General features: G+C 37.9%; 1 protein-coding gene across 1 annotated transcript in view; it reads left to right on the top strand.

Moving 5' to 3' along the window:
* The window catches only part of ROS1 (ROS proto-oncogene 1, receptor tyrosine kinase), a 138,989-nt gene that overhangs the window by 107,763 nt on the left and 13,536 nt on the right, over window positions 1–17,690 (top strand). The window contains exons 38-42 of the mRNA XM_017863458.1: window positions 1,484–1,548; window positions 2,463–2,592; window positions 8,642–8,739; window positions 9,470–9,670; window positions 10,462–10,596. Coding sequence (XP_017718947.1) covers window positions 1,484–1,548; window positions 2,463–2,592; window positions 8,642–8,739; window positions 9,470–9,670; window positions 10,462–10,596 — 629 coding nt within the window. The remainder of the gene's footprint in view (window positions 1–1,483; window positions 1,549–2,462; window positions 2,593–8,641; window positions 8,740–9,469; window positions 9,671–10,461; window positions 10,597–17,690) is intronic.

Below are 17,690 nucleotides of genomic sequence, written 5' to 3'. Positions count from 1 at the left end.
GAGCCTATCCATAGCTATAGAAATCACACTTTTAAAAAACATTTTCTACATAGGAATTTGTTTGTAATCAACAATCTCCAGGATTTGCATTACCTCTTAGGCTACTAATTAGCTAAGACCTATCAGACAATCATTTTTCTTCAACCATGTCATAAGAGAACTGGAGTTGTAAAACACATTCTTAAGGTACTAGACCAAGGGTCAGCAAACCTTTTCTTAACTGGGCAGATAGTAAATATTTTAGGCTTGCTGGCCATACAGACTCTGCCATTGTATTGTCATAGACAATATGTAAATAAATGAGCGTGGCTGTGTACCAATAAAACTTTATTTATGAACACTGAAATTTTAATTTTATATTATTTTCATATGTCATGAAATAGTAGTATTCTTTTGACTTTTCAACCATTTAAAATGGAAAAGCCATTTTCAGATCATAGGCTATACAAAAAGAGGTGACAGGCTGGATCTGGCCCACAAGCTATAGTTTGTCAGTCTCTGACTACATGATTATTTATCATGGTATATTTAATATATTTTTAAGGAAGCACTGGATATACTCATATCTTTGTAAAACTTTCTTTTGATAAAGGGAGGATGAATCTTTTATGTATTTGAGCAATATCCTGATCTCTGCTTATTAGAGATTTATTGCTTTGAGAGTTAGCTATACAACTAGAAAAGTTGGCAAAATTCTCTCTGCTTCCAAATGATGTCATTTAAAAGTTCTTTAACTTACTCCCACCTTGACTGTTTTAAACAAATGTTTATTTCTCTCATGTAACAAGATGACTGCTGGCTTCAGGATAGTGTGTCAGGTCAGAGCCAGTATCTCTGAAATATTCTTGGCTGTTGTTCATGCTTGCTGCCTCAGTGTTCCAAGATGGCTGACAAAGAAGCAAGCATCATATCTTCATTTGGACCAGGGAAAGGAGGAAAGATGGTGCCAGATGTACGTGTTCAGGAAGACAAACGTCTTCTTCAAAGTTCCCTCCCCACCTTAGCAGTTTTTCTCTTATATACCATTGACCATCACTGAGTTATGTGACCACCGCAATTTCCAAGGGAGGCTGGAGAATTTCAGAACATAATTTTCATGATTAGCTTTGATCAATTGCTTGGGACTGGGAACTTTGCCTTCAAGAAATAAATTGAAAGCAAGGAGATAAAGAAAACATATTGAGAAAAAAATTTTGAAAATTAAGAAATTAGCCTAAACAACAAAACTTGGTCTCTTAAAATTCCACCTTTTGAAGGAACGTTGTATAAGCATTACTAGACCTTTTATTTTGCATATTCTTCTACTAGCAATAACAGGAGGTAACATTTGAAGGGTTTATAGAATACATGCACATGCTCTATCTATGATCTGTTTCCAGCTTTCAGGGTAGATATTACAAAACAAACAACAATCTCCATTAACCCACTGAGCTCACAGAAATGTCTGCTATACTGATTCCTGACTTGTTTTTATGTTGTACAGACTTTGAAGAAGGGTTCCACTGACCAGGAGAAGATTGAATTCCTGAAGGAGGCACATCTGATGAGGTAGCTCTGAAATAATTTTCTCTTGGTATGGGTAAGAAGTTTTAAGTCTGCTTGACTTATTTTTAACATCCAAAATGACCTGACATAACAGATCATGCCTAAAACAACATGGTTGAAACGTTTGAATGAAACCACATCTGCAGAGCAAGTAGTCTATAGACGCCAATCTTCTGAGCCTGGGTACAGGCACTCCTCAGGCAAAAGGTTCTCCTTTCTTTTATCTTCAGTAAGGAGCATGTTTTGCAAGTGAATTCTGAAGCTGTTTGACTTTTGACACACTTGTATTCATCTAAATATGTGATAATGGTCAAGTATACCCAGTAAGAGAGAGTTCTCTCAAATGCTATAATGTCAGTGAAAATAGCTTTGTCTTAGTAAACTTGTCTCTAAGTTTGAGTTTGTGGTCATAAAAACTGCTCAAGCGCATCTTAATGGGAAAACTTGAGGCAGTGGTTGGTTGAGTCTCAAGCTGTGGGTTCCAATTATTAGGTTGGGACTTCCTCAGTTTGATGTCTTGAGAAAACTGTGTAGCCAAACCTGCATTTCTGGGTTGTTTTCCTGAAAGGGAGAGTATATATTTCATACCTGTAATGACCCAAAACACAATGCTTTAAAATATCTTTTCAAGGAGGCTACTAGTCAAAATTACTTTCTTTTCCAAAATATGCTTAATACAAATGTTATTCCTTCTAGAAACCAACCTATGTTATCCGTACTCATGGCCACTAGGGGTTGCCATATTACCTCCTTAAGGCAAGCACAAAGACCAGTAGTTGGAAAAGGAAGCGTTAGAGACACTAAATCAGGGGTTTAGAAGGAAACTATTGATAAAGAATTGCTGTACTCCATAAAGACCCTTGGCTAGGACTCCTGCCTCTGTCATGTCATACAGCCTGTGTCTTTCTACCTTTCAGCAAATTTAATCATCCCAACATTCTGAAACAGCTTGGAGTTTGTCTGCTGAATGAACCCCAGTATATTATCCTGGAACTGATGGAAGGAGGAGACCTTCTTACTTATTTGCGTAAAGCCCGGATGGCAACGGTAGGCAGTTGGGATCTGTAATATTGGTTTCATAATGCAAATGCCCTATAATTCCCCATTAATTTTCTTTAGATTTAATACGCTGCAGTGGTAAAACCTTAGAAGACTTATATGGAAAGAATTATTCTATTTACTTCATGTTAGATTTTGACAATCAGAACCGTGGGCTAACATTCTGGCATTTTCTGCTCATGTGAGCCCGAGCCTGTTTTTTTAGTATTTAATGGGAGAACATGACCCTCATTGTCAGAATCATGTTTTGCTGGAGCACAGGGATAGTGTGGAGTTGGAAAGGCATATCTCTGTACTTAATCTATATGCCTGTCTGTTCCAAATTATATTTCCAGTCTTAATGTCTTTACTGAGTACCAGACTTGTATGTCCCTCTCTAGTTGACTTATCTGTTTGGATATTAGTAGGCATCTCAAACATATTTTGCCCCAAACAGAGCTCTTGATTTTGTACATCCTCTCCTACTCCACCCATCTAGTTTCTTGCTTTCTCTTTCCCTACATACATGCTAACAAGCTCTGCCTGCAAAACGCAGCTGCAGTCCTTCTTCTCTTGTATCCTCAGTGCCTGGAGCAGTGCATAGCACATTATGAACCCTGGAAATACTGTGGAATGGCGGACAGGACTGGGGGTGACTACCTGCAGGAACCTACTTTATACCTTAGATGAGAACACGTGAGATAAGACAAGTCACCAAAGTTTAAATCTGGTGGATTAAAAACTTTTTTTATATCAAAATAAACATCATATGGCTAAAAAATTTAAATGTGTGACAAAGCATATAGTGAAAAACAGGAGCCCTGTGCACTGCTTCATTCCTACCTCTCAGGCCTGCACATATCTTCTGGTATTTACCGCCAAGTTCCTAAATAGTCTGCTCATACTGACACTTGTTGATTTTTCAATTTGGGGTACATTGACTGCCCAGTATGGAAGATGAGGATTTAACTCTCTTAGACTTCCTCATAATATACCTGTCCATCCCCCACCACGCTACACACAGGAAAACTTTGCTTGCCTCATCCTCTGACAGTTATCACAATCTGCAGATAAATCATCCTTCTGGGTTTGCATTATTAGAACTATTTAGTTATTATTATTATTTTTGGAGCTGAATTATCCAAATGTTATTGTTGTTTTTTTCCTGAGGCTAGTTTAATAAATATCTCTTGTTTTCATTTTAGTTTTTATATACATGAACTCCCCAACTGAATGGTAACACTTTTCTCAATATGGTTAACAATATCAGATAATCTGGTACTTAATTTTTTCTTGGACACTTCCTTCCTGGAAGCAGTGTAGATGCTTGTGCTCTAGGCTAGCTACATAGCTGCTGTTGTAGGGGTTTCCTTCATATTAGACCTGAGAATCTTCCTCAACCCTTGTCCATGTGAGGCTTTTTCCTTGTATCTCATGACTTTTTGTTTGTTTTAGAAAAGAGAAAGTATAGGAAACTATGCATGTGCAGCAAAAATCTGCTTTTTTTTTTTTTAATTTTTGAGAAAATGCCCTTTATTCTTCCATTATACTTGTTTGATAATTTGGTTGGACTTTTAGGTTGAAAACTCTTTATCTAACAGATAAAGCCACTACATCTTTATTTCCTCACTTCTACAATTGCCAGCAAGAATTCTTATGCCACTCTGATTCCTGAACTTATTATCAGTGGTCTGTTTTCTGCCTCCTCCACTTCAAAAATTTGAGGAAAATTTTACCTGTGGTACTCTTTACTCACAGCACAGTAACAGTTGCTTCGCTAATCATTCCCTTCAGTTTCAGGAATTTTTTTCATTGTCTCTTTGATAATGAAGAGAATTCCTTATTCCCTGTGTTTCTTTGTTCTAGAAATCCTGTTACAATAGACTGCTTTGTTTCATCTTCTCATTCTATTAGCTGCTGTCTCCTATTTTCTAGCTTTTGTCATTTTGCTTTCTATTGTGATAGACTTCCTCAACTTTGTCCCCTAATCTTTTTGTAGGATTAAAACTTTTTTTTAACATATTTTAATTTTTCACATACTTATTCTTGTGTTTTGACTGCTTTTTAAGATAATATTCTGGTTTTCTTCATAGATGCAAAATTTTACTCATCTTTTTTAGGGTATTAATTATACTTTTCAAAAAGTGTTCATTTGCTTCCTGCATTGCCTTGGCTTCCTTGTTCCTCTTTGTTTTGGAATCTGATTCAATGTGAGAATCTTTCTCAAATGTCTAGTATTCTTGGCTGGTTTCATATTTAATCATGAGGCCTAACAAAATGATGGGAACCTATGTGACCAAGGAAGCTTCCTTTTGGTGTTAGGTGGGACCCTGCTCTTCCACTGGGGGTCCTCCAGTGTCAGTAACTGAATCGCTTCCCTGACATATGCCAGTTAACCAGGGAGGAAATTGCTCATTTTTCCTCTGGACAGTAAATGCCTGATGCATCAACTCAGAGCATTTAGAGGGGGCTGGAGGTCTCAAGGCTCAGTATGTGGACTCTTATTTAATTTTAATTCTCTCCATTTCAGTACAGTGCCTCAGTGTGACTGGTAGTATCTTCAAACTTGGAGTTGTTCTGATTCAGGTTTCTGTTGTTTTTATTTGTTTGTTTTCTATAGACAGAAGTCTTCATCTGTGGTAGAAGAATCTATGATTTAGTTAGGCCTTAAATAGCTTAAATGTTCTTTTTGCTTTCAGTCCTTCGCCTTGTCCCTGTATTCAGGGATACCTGCTGCCTCCCATTCTGGAGACTTTATGACCTTCCATGATGAAAAACAGCTTAATTCTTGCCTTTTCTTTCTGTAGGCAGTCAGCTTTCATCCTCTTGGCTCTGCTAAATTACCACTCCTCCATCTGCTTTCCCTCTTCCAGAATGCTTTGTCTGCCATGTCAGTTCTCATGACAGTTGATTTGCCCTTGTGAAATTACGAAAATTTTCACTATACTGCCATGTTAGTAAGGTTTGGGGAGAGAGTGGAACTAAAAATGCACACATTCAATCCCTCATCTTAAACAATACATTTTATTTGTAGATTGTCTTGTTTTGTGGTGGCGCTAAGTGTATGAAAAGTGAAGAAAGGATGAAAAAGGATAGACTGAAAAAAACGTGGATCTACTTTTTCCAAATCATTTTGATTCACCCAGGATCCTAATGCTTATAAAGATTGGTTCTCACATGCACTTCAGTTGTTCCGCAGCCTTTCCTGGTGGCTGCAAAAAACAGCTTGCAGGGCTTTGTCTCCTTCGCTGCAACCATAGAGACATCGTTAAGTGCTGAAGGCAGAATGAAGGCCTGAGGCCCATGGGAACCATCACAAATGCTACTCCCTCTCATGCTGAGTTCTTTTGAGGTTAGCCTCTCCCCACGTGGAGTGCTCAGAGGCACCATATCAGAAGAACCGGCAGAAGCCTTTTTCTCTCTCTCCCTGCATTCAAGGACTGTTTTGTTGGGTTGGATGCCTAAGAATTGACTGCAACTAGGCCCAGAAAGCTTGGTCTAGTCCTTTGCTTTGAGGACTCAGCTTCTTTATCTACAAAATGAAATTTTGAATCAAAAACTTCCTAAGGTTCCTTTTAACTTTTTTTTTTTTTGACAGAGTCTTGCTCTGTGGCCCAGGTTGAAGTGCAATGGCGTGATCTCGGCTCACTGCAACCTCTGCCTCCCAGGTTCAAGTAATTCTCCTACCTTAGCCTCCTAAGTAGCTGGGACTACAGACACACGCCACCATGCCCAGCTAATTTTTATATATTTTTTGTAGTAGAGACAAGATTTCACCATGTTGGCCAGGCTGTTCTCAAACTCCTGACCTCAAGTAATCTGCCTGCCTTGACCTCTCAAAGTCCTGGGATTACAGGCATGAGATAACACACCTGGCCTTAACTTTTGTTAAAAGGATAGTATTAAGATAGAAAAAAGGGAAACAAACAAACAAAAACTGTCAAAGTAATATGAATATGTAGTAAACGTGCTGCCTTCCAGATAAAATTCAATTCACCAAATTTTTGCTGGGTGTTTACTATACAACAGCGAAGGATGTAATTCTTGCACTCAAGGAACTTGTTACATGGTAGAGTTGTAAGTCTACAGATGCAAGTCTACAGATACCTAAATAATCCACTTAAAGTAGGAAGTAGATGGACTCATTAGAGTGCAGTGGAGAATATACTATAGAAGCCCAGAGGAAGGAGCGATTCCTAACTGAGGAAAGCTGAGAGGGCTTCATGGAAGAGGTCTTCTGATTCAGACACAACCCCAAAGCAGGGGTAGAACAGTAGCTGAACTGTGCTTTCCCACTGAGTTATGAAAGTCTTTGACTAGGGATAGACTGAGATCAAAGTTTAATATGTCTGAAGGGTTTAACAAGAGATGACACGTGGTAGTCCAGAGTGGCATCTAGAGTCAAGGAAACCCAACATGGGGTGATGCGATATCCCAACAGGTTGATACATGGTATATCAGAAGGAGAGAGTAGTCAGAGATCCAAGCAGGCACCAACATTATGAAAATCTGTCAGCAGGGAACAGGGCACTAGCCACCAGGCTGAAATTAGGGAGTAGGATCCTAGGCCTAGAGAAAGACTTCACAGGTAGAGTAGGTTTTGCTGAGAGCAGAGCAGGGTTCCATTCACAGGAACCAGTGAACCATTCAAGACATCCAGCAAGGACTCAGATATGGGCCATGAGACAGTGGACCTGAATCAGGTTGGAGAAGGATTGATTTGGGAGTAAGGTCAGAGCCTAGTTATTAGCCCTAGGTGTGGCTGTGAAGAACCATGGCAATAGTGAGCCCCAGAACATCAGAATATTCCTAGTTTGGGGGCAAGAGATAAATGTGTCAGAGGAGGTAGGGAGAACAGCACTTAAGAGCATTTATTTTTAAGGATTTGAGGGACTTGGAGGTTGGGAATCATTTGAGATACTCAGCTAAGGCTGTGGATGGAAAACAAGAAACAGGAGGACATTCCAGGAGAAAAAAATAATAGCAGGAATAAAGAAGAGAGACTGAGAAATGCAGAGTAGGAATAAAGAACTGCAAGTGGACCAGCGTAACTGAAGCACAGATTGAGAGAGGAGAAACAGTAGGAAATTAATAGACTTGTAGAGAGGCTTGTGCAGCCTGGGAGTGCTGTGGAGACTGTGCTCAGGAATTCATAATAGACTCTACAGGAAGGGGTCACAACAAAGCAAGCTAATGAAAGCATAGGAGGCTGGAGACATGGGAAATTTTTGAATGCATTAGATTAGGGATGACAAAGGCTTGAACCAGGGTAATTGCAGAGTACTGGAAAAGGACAGACAGTATAATATAGCTTCAGTGCAGGATCTTTGAATTTTCCCAATATGGTACTAATAAAAACTTCAACTGGCTTTTTTCCATGTAGAAATCATTGCAACCAGTACAGGCTCAAGTGTATATTTGTGCTCGCTCTCTTAGATGAGAGGAGTAATTTGAAACTTTGAAATAAGGTATTGCTAACAATTTATATGGGGTTCATACGAGAAACAAGCCCATTGTCATGACTGGCAAGACAGAGTGTCATTGGGTCAATAATTAAACCAGCTAGCACTAAATAAGTCATCATTTTGACTACTTATGAGAGCAACAAATGTTTATTAAGTGCCTGTTATTGACCAGCCATATTATGTAACTTACTTGAATTTTGCAAGGTCAGTATTATTGCCCATTTTACACATGAGAAATTTGCTTAGGGAGTTAAGTAACTTAAGCAAGTTCACACAACTAGTAAATAGCAGAACTAGGATTCACATCTCTATCTGTCTGGCCTGACACCTGGAGGTCTTTCCAATAAAGATTCCATATTGCCTCTACTTACTAAACATAGCTGTTATTTTTTTAAATGTATATTTGCATAGAAAACATCTAAATTTGTTTTCCTCTTTGTTTGAATTCTTATAATCATAACTAAAAATCCCTTTAAAACATCAGATACATACATGTATATGCATATACATGTACCCACTTATATTCACACATGTATGTATATATTTCATGCAAACTAGAAAACTACCTGTAATTTTTCCTTCATTTCTTATAGTTTTATGGTCCTTTACTCACCTTGGTTGACCTCGTAGACCTGTGTGTAGATATTTCAAAAGGCTGTGTCTACTTGGAGCAGATGCATTTCATTCACAGGTACAGTTCTCTTCTTAATACAGGGTTATTATGGATATTGGCACAATAATCACCTGAAGTGCAGGTAAAATGCAGAAGATAATTAAACATTTTAATTCCTTCAAACTAGGAATAATTTCTATTAAAAGTCTCTCTTATAAATCATCCTACTGTAAAGACACATGCACACATGTGTCTATTGCAGCACTATTTTCAGTAGAAAAGACTTGGATCCAACCCAAATGCCCATCAATGATAGACTGGGTAAAGAAAATGTGGCACATATACACCATGGAATACTTGCAGTCATAAAAAAAGAATAAGTTCATTTCCTTTGCAGGAACATGGATGAAGCTGGAAACCATTATCCTCAGCAAAATAACACAAGAACAGAAAACCAAAGCAGGTTCTCACTCATAAGTGGGAGTTGAACAGTGAGAACACATGGACACAGGAAGGGGAACATCACACACCAGGGCCTCTCCGGGGTCGGGGGCAAGGGAAGGGACAGCATTAGGAGAAATACCTAATGCAGGCGGGACTTAAAATCTAGATGACGGGTTGATAGGTGCAGCAACCACCATGGCACATGTATACCTATGTAATAAACTTCACATTCAGCACATGTATTCCAGAACTTAAAGTAAAAAAAAAAAAGTTTCTCTTCTTTACAGACCTACTAGGGTTACTTGTTTGATTTCTGGAACTTTATTGTTGTTGTTATTATTATTAAATATAACTTCTGCCATAGGGATCTGGCAGCTCGAAATTGCCTTGTTTCCGTGAAAGACTATACCAGTCCACGGATAGTGAAGATTGGGGACTTTGGACTCGCCAGAGACATCTATAAAAATGATTACTACAGAAAGAGAGGGGAAGGCCTGCTCCCTGTTCGGTGGATGGCTCCAGAAAGTTTAATGGATGGAATCTTCACTACGCAATCTGATGTGTGGTAAGTTTAACAGGACACAGAGTAATGCTGACAGAATCATCAAACATTAGAGAGGATTTTAAAAGGACATCGAATTTTGCTTTTTTAGTGTGAGAAAACAGAAGACCAGAGACCAGCTCAAAATGTAAAGGTTTGTTCAATGACTTTTAAGTTGGGCTGGCCCTAGGCAAAATTACAAATGAGATAAAATTTCTCAGTGCTGCCAATTTTTATTCATGCCTTCCCTCTCAATGTTTACTGGCACTTTATCCCCTGCAAACTTGGGAGGAAAATGCTGAAAAGTTTTTGTGCTCACCCTTAGGTGTGTCTGCATGTCAATGCTCTGAAATTCTTAGATAATGGAGGCCTACAGTGGGGTTTCAGTCAGGGAGAGAAACAGAGTATGAGTGTGTGCATACGTGTATGTATGTGTGCGTGCATGTGTGTGTGCACGTGTTTCTGTGTGTGCATGTGTGTGCATGTGTGTCTGTTTCTGTGTGTGCATATGTGTATATGTGCATGGATGTGCATGCATGTGAGTACGCATATGAGTCTGTGTCTCTGTCTGTGTGTGCACATGTGTGCCTCCTCCAAGCCTTCCTATCACCTTTGAAGTATTTGCTCATATGCAGTTTCTTGTTCTAGTTTTTCTTGTCAGCCTGCTTTTATATCTCCCATTTGCCTTTTATGAGGCCAATAATACCCTGACAAAGTAGACCCTGCTAGCCCCAGGAAAAATGTTGTTGGAGAAACTACTGTAAACCTGGTGTTTGTATTAAGTATAATTAAAGCAAACCCTCTATTATTCTTAGGTCTTTCGGAATTCTGATTTGGGAGATTTTAACTCTTGGTCATCAGCCTTATCCAGCTCATTCCAATCTTGATGTTTTAAACTATGTGCAAACAGGAGGGAGACTGGAGCCACCAAGAAATTGTCCCGATGATCTGTAAGTTAATTATGTTAACATAAGCACCCCCCAAGCAAAAACATGTGCATATACAATCTTAGGCCTCTTAATACAGTTTGTTAAATTGTTAAAATAAAAACTGGAACTTAAACATTGTATATCCCACATAAAATATCAATTCATTGTGTCAATTTGTGAATACATTATGGTTTCTTTTTATTTCTATATACAAATGATATTTCACTGAGAAACAAAATTTTGGAGAGTAAAATACTTCTGGGTAAGTGAATTCTAACAAAAGCACTCTGTGTGTGTGTGTGTGTGAGAGAGAGAGAGAGAGTATACACACATGTATGCCTTTTATTTTGGGAGATATGATCTGACTAGTATCTTAATCTACATATTAAAAGATTATACTAAATAGGAATATATTGTTAAAAAGTTGGATTGCCTTTGTTGATATAGCTGACATTGGCTAATAAGAAATAGTATTACTAAAAATTACACAAGTTGTGATCTGTTTATGAACATAACAAAAAAATGACTAAGTATTGTAACTTTAGCGAATCCTGGCCATTACTGAATTCTAATAGTGATTTCTCAGAAGAGTGAGTGACTTTTAGTCAAATTATAAGGAAAAAAGTTTTTATTCTGAGTATTAATCTGCCTCCTTGTGGAAAGTCTCAGCAGAAATTTAAGTCTTAACAACTTTTTCCGAGAATTGTCTTACCCAAGAAGTTTCTAAAAGAGCAAGTAAGTATGAACTCTCTCTGTGCACCATAACATGCCAAGGATTGTATGGATTACAGAGGTGTTTAAACTAGGGACACAGCTCTTCAGCATCTCAGAATGTGTTTTGAATGAAAAGACACCCACACGGGGCAGTTGGATGCCAAGCCAACATGTAATAAAGTGCTAAACTGTGTGGTACAGGCAAGTGCAAAAGGAATTAGCAGTATGCGGATGCACACCATGGTTGTACTGCCTTGACTATGCTGTGTTATTTAGAGGATTATTCAGACTTGAGCCAAAAGATGATTAAGAGCTGGGCACCTTGGTTAGATGTTCTACTGGTGCATATTTTTGTATTATTTAAATCTTCCAGCTTGAAGAAGATTGGAATCACTACTTGTTTCTGATTTAGCTTAATAATCTCTGGGATATTTACAGGGAGATCAGATGCACACACATCTGACCAAATTAGATAATAGTGCATAAAAAATGATTCATAATCATTTTGGGGAGAAATGGTGAAAATTATATAAATTAAGGATAAGAAATTATACAAAATTTGAAAACCTTGCATGTAGGGCTTAAGAAAAAAGCCCGGGATACCTAAATACAAAATAAATTTTAACTAAATATTTACAGACTAATCACTTATTCCACTCTCTCCCCAAGGGTTAACGTGCCTCATCACAATCATGCAATATTTTTGGATAGGCAGCTTAGAAATTGATCACTAAACTGATCAGTTTTGACTGATTATTTTGTTCAGGGCAGGGAAGTTAATAACAAATTGCTGTATTGTGGAGCAGAAAAATGTAGACAAGTTGAACTTTAGCTAAAGGTATAAAAAATGTAACTAGAAGGAGGAAGGAGGAGCGCTACAAAAGTATTCCTGATTATGAGCGGGAAAATGTATTATCTTGAATAATTTATTGATTGAATTGCCATTGTTTTAATAAAAGTATAGTTTATTTGAAATGAAAATTTTAAATTTTCATTTTCTGGTTTTGAAGTTCATTTGAACATCATTAATACAAATAAGCCCTGCATCAAGCCCTCCAAGCGCTGCAGGACTCTAAGAAGCCCTGGGAAGGGTTAAAGATCCATTGCCAACCAGGAAAACAAGCTGGGCTAGGAAATGGAGATCTCAGCAATACCATTCAATCTGGCCATGGCCTTAAGTTGTCATGAGAAAGATTAACTACTCTCCTTAGAGTACAGAGGGAACTGATATTTATTTGAAACAGTTTTCTGAGATCACAGGCCCAGCTTAGGGGGTTGAAAGTCTGCACTGAGCCCTGCTACACCTTCCATTTACTGCTTAAATACTCAGCACCTGGATGCACTCTAGGTCAGGTGAGCCCATAGATAGCTATGCTGTACTCAGCTATTAATGGAATGCCAGGTTCAGAGCATTCCTACCCTTCTCTCCATAGCCTGGGATGTATGATAGAAAGCCCAGCCATCAGGATTCTCTTCAGTTTTTAGTCTGCACAACAACTACACAACTCCTGAGAAGAAATGGGATCAAAGGGCAATCTACTTCAAGTGAGAGCTTTTTGGGGGTTTTATAATAGATATATCACAGTAGCAACTGGAATTACTGGAGAGTCCCTCAGGTGTAGGAGGCAACCATGGGAGAACACAGAGGTTCACCATGTTATTTTTACATCTTAAAAACTATGTACACCTGGATACTAATTGGATCTCTCCAGGATTAGGTATAATGAGTAAGGAAAATTTTTGAAATCTATATTTTATGTACTTTGTTTAAATAACTGTAGAAACTTTTCCCTTTCATACTGAAAAATACTGTGACATTTTCATGTATTGAACTTCAACTGCTTTGTGAATTCGAAGTCTTTAATATTCATAGAGGCTAACACTGGATATAGCTAATGAGTCCTGTGCTATTTTGGAAAAAAAAAAAAAAAAAAAAAAACCTTGAGGAAAAGAGTTGTAAAGGGTTTGCATGGTGAGTGGAGGAATTGGAACCTCTACTTAGCCAAATGAGATACTTCAAGTATAATGAGTAATTTTCTGGAGCCAAAACAACCAGCCCAGGTAAATTTTAACAAACTTGAAGGACCTGCAAATTTGTTTAGAGTAGTATGTTTGAATATTTGTAACTATAACTTGGTGCAAGTATACACTGCATGATAAAGAATGGTGACAAGGACATATTTGTAAGGGAAGATTCTCTATGCCAAGGCTATAGTTTTCATTGTTAATTTACTTACAAGATATAAGAAATACATTTAGGATTATTAAAAGCCTCTTCATTTCATTCCATTGCCAGTTCATTGCTGTTTGAGAACACAAGTTTTATTCTTTACTTTTAGATGACTATTGCTTTATATAGCTCCCCTTTTCTTAGTCCTCATTTATCCCTGCATGGTGGAACAGAAAGGTTTTATATATTAACAGGCCAAATGTGTTTGTCATCAGAAGATTAAGTACAGAGTAATAATTGGATTAAATGTAAATTAAAGCCTCCATAAATGAAAAAAAGAGGAATTTCTGCTTAAGTGGATTTCACAGATTAAAGAAGAGGCTGAACTTTTGGAGGTAGAATGAGTGGGTGATGTGCAAATGGCTAAGTGGCAGCTGTAAGGATGGTTTCTTTTTCCCCCTGCCTTCCTCTTTCCTAGCCTCCTCTTCCTTCTTCCTTTTCTTTCTCTCCTTCTAAATAATCTCACTAAGTATCTTGATTTTTTGCATAATAAAGCAGGTTATAAATAAGTATGGCAATGGCCTTTTTTTTGTGGGGGATATGTTCCAAGGCCCCCAGTGGATACCTGAAACCAAGAATAATACGTGTATTAGTTCATTCTCACATTGCTATCAGGAACTGGTAATTTACAAAGAAACTAGGTAATTTATAAAGAGAACTGGGTAATTTATAAGAGGTTTAATTGGCTCATGGTTCCACAGGCTCTGCAGGAAAGCATGGCTCGGGAGGCCTCAGGAAGCTTACAATCATAGCAGAGGGTGAAGAGGAAGCAGGCATAGTCTTTCCATGGCCAGAACAAGAGGAAGAGAGGGAGCAAAAGTAAGAAAGAAGGAGGTGCTACACGCATTTAAACAACCAGATCTCATAAGAACTCTATCACCAAAGCAGCAAGGTGGAAATCTGCCCCATGATTCAATCATCTCCCACCAGGCCCCTCCTCCAACACTGGTGATACAATTCTTCATGAGATTTGGGTGGGACACAGAGTCAAATCATATCAGTACCCAACCTTATATACACTATGTTTTCTTGATCTGACAACTTAGTCAACTAATGGGTAGGTAACATATACAGCATAGATATGCTGGACAAAGGGATAGTTTCATGTCTCAGTTTCATGTTTCATTACACTACTCAGAATGGCATGCAATTTAAAACTTATGAACTGTTCAGTTCTGGAATTTTCCATTTAATATTTTTGGACCACAGTTAACCTCAACTAACTGAAACCATAAAAAGCAAAACTGATAAGAAGGGACAACTGTAAAACCTCCTAATTGAAATATGACCAACCTTGAGAGATTCTATCTATGCCTTGGCAATATTTTGAATCACAACTTTATTTTCAAAAATAAAATGCTTCCTATGGACAATTATAATTCTTCATTTTTCCTCTATACTCTGAGGACAACTCTTAGATTAATCATCAAAACTCTATTTTTTAAATTCTGTGATCTGACATGGATTATAATATCTCATTTAGAAGTCTAATGATTCTTCATTGACATCTTTGTATCATCCCCATTTCTAAATGGCACAGGTTATAGAGAAATATGTAAAAGATTAGGTTGTCTTTTGATTATTTCTCAGATATGATTCTAATTTTAAAATATAGAGCCAAGCTTGGCACTATATACCCGGTACGTAAATTCCTTGAAATACATGTGAAGTCATCAGATCAATACATTGAAACAGTCCAATATTAGTTTTTCCTGATACCATTTATTCTGATATGGAGTACCAACTCTGACCTGAGGTGCTTGTCAGGAAACAAAATAAATGGAAGTGGAGTTTGCTTGCCACATTATAATAGAATGGAGATTGCATTATAATTCCCCAAATGGATACTAGCTATTTTAAATACAATGCCTATAATGATTTCTGGGCCATCGTTACCTAGTGATTATAATCTTGTTCTAGCTCCACAGGCATTACCTCAGTCCACACCATCATTATCTCTCATCTAGTCTTCTTTAATAGCTTCCAACCTGCCCCTTTATAATTTATTGTCCACGTATCTACTAGAGTAATCCTTTAAAAATGAAAAGATTATGTCTGCTTAAAAATCTTGAAAACTTCCCCTTGTAGTGTTGTAAAATCCAACTCTTTGCCTGCCCTGTGAGACCTGCATGATCTCGCTTCCCTCCTCTGATCTCATCTCATCCTTTCCCCTCAATGACTGCACTTCAGCGACACTGGCTTTCTTTCAGGTTCTAAAATGTGCCAAGCTCTTTCCAAATTTAGGACTTTACACATGCTTTCCCCACTTGTAGTGTGTTCCCTGACTCCCATCCACACCCTATTCCCATGACTAGTATCTTATTTTCTTACAAAGTTCTTTGGCTTAAATGTCACCTCTGCAGAGGGGCCTTCTGTAAGCAACTTTCCAAAACTGTTTCATGTCTGTTAGAACTCATGTTTGTTTTCTTTATTACTTTGTGAAGAACTTATAATAGTATATTTACTCATATAGTAGTACTAATACTTCAAGTACCTCCCAATCTGTTTCTTTATCACTTCTCTCTCTCTGATCCGGTCTACCATATAGCTCCAGAAAGTCAAAAAAGAGAGCAAGGACTTGTTTATAATAAGTCAGTAGGCTTGAAAACCAGGTTTGGAATATAGAGAGCATCTAAAGTCCTTTAGCTCCTTTTTAAGTACTAGGTTTTAATTGTCTATATAAAAACATGTAATTTTATATAAGGATAGTCAAATTAAAAAAGGTAGTGAGTAAAGCCCTCATTCCTTCCAAGCCCTGGGGAAGTGAAGAAAGAAGAGAACTTGATAGAGGTGGGAGGGTGAGATACTGGATATCTGGGTTTGGAAACCTCCTCTGTAGGCTTCAATTAGAAGAGATGCTCACTCACCCCTGGTTCGGGAGAATTACAAATAGATCATTGAGTGGAGGGCCCTCACTTTGACATGGGAGACTCAGCATTGTCGAGAAGGTAGAATGACTTGTCCAGACAGAAATGCCTAGCTTATGCTTCCAAACTTCCTCTGTTTCCTATATTGGGTGAACATTTTGTTGAGAGCTAGAGATTCTGCCAAGTACCTTCCTGTGGGCCTGCAGCAGAAACAAGAATGGATTCCCTGGGCCTTGAGAGCATGTATAGGGCTTCATAGCATCTGAGAATCCTACAACTAGAGAGAGACAAGGGTGGACCACTTTAGTGGGGAAACGTCAAAAGAATAGGTAAAGAATTCACAGATTGCCAACAGGGGCTGATGCTTAGGCTGGGTCAGATCAGTTACTCCTTAATGAATTCTGGATTAGCCACTGAGACTAGCAAAGATCTGGAGGGCACAGTGGGGTTCAAAGGATTCTTCACCATGCCTCTACAAGTCACATAAACCTTGTACCCAACATATATCCTGACACTACCTTAGAAAGGAAGGCAGATGGAGTGGGGATGGCCTGAAAATAAGAGAGGTTGGGTTATTATCCAGAAAAGACTGAATAATACTTAAAAAGATTGTTTAAAATAGTGAGACTAAGTTATAAACATAAAAATAAGTATAAAAGAACATTGTACTAAATGAAGTTTCTTTTCTTATGCTAGGTAGGGACTCTGAGAAAGACCTAGTTAATTATAAACAATATAAAATACTTACAATTTTTCTGCTTATATGAGTTGAGACGTGATGAATTTTGCCTTTCAACAATTTTTATAGCTGTTAGTTTCTTTATGTATTGATACATTATGATTGACTATAAGACTGACAGTGCAGGTGAGACCTTTACCTTGAGAGCTTAAAGAGCTACTTGAACACCCTTGATTAAAGAATGGTCCTCTTCTATCAAGGAAGGTCATCCTCTTCAACCAAGTTTTCAACTTGAGGAGGGTTACACATGAAACACTGGAGGAAGGGGACACCTGTATAGCCAGACATCAGCTGAATCAACTCTGGTGATCAGTGGGTGGCAATGATGAAGCCAGATCACCTTCACATGAGACCTTCACCTTGAGTAGTTGAGTGTTGAGTAGACATTTTGCCACCATCTACTTATCCATCTATTTATTTGAAATAATAACTGTTAAAATAGTGTCACCTTTTCAAAAGAAAGATGTTGTCTAATAAACGTAGTAGTGTTAAAAGCCACTCTTAAATAAGAAACCAAAGCCTTTGTTATGATTCATTTATATTAATTAAGGAAAACTGGCAATAA

This window comes from Rhinopithecus bieti, unplaced genomic scaffold (genome assembly GCF_001698545.2).
Source record: "Rhinopithecus bieti isolate Rb0 unplaced genomic scaffold, ASM169854v2 scaffold_70066, whole genome shotgun sequence".
In the NCBI taxonomy this organism is placed as follows: Eukaryota; Metazoa; Chordata; class Mammalia; order Primates; family Cercopithecidae; genus Rhinopithecus; species Rhinopithecus bieti.
The sequence above is the reverse complement of the archived record's forward strand: the minus strand, read 5'-3'. Positions and strand labels throughout refer to the sequence as shown.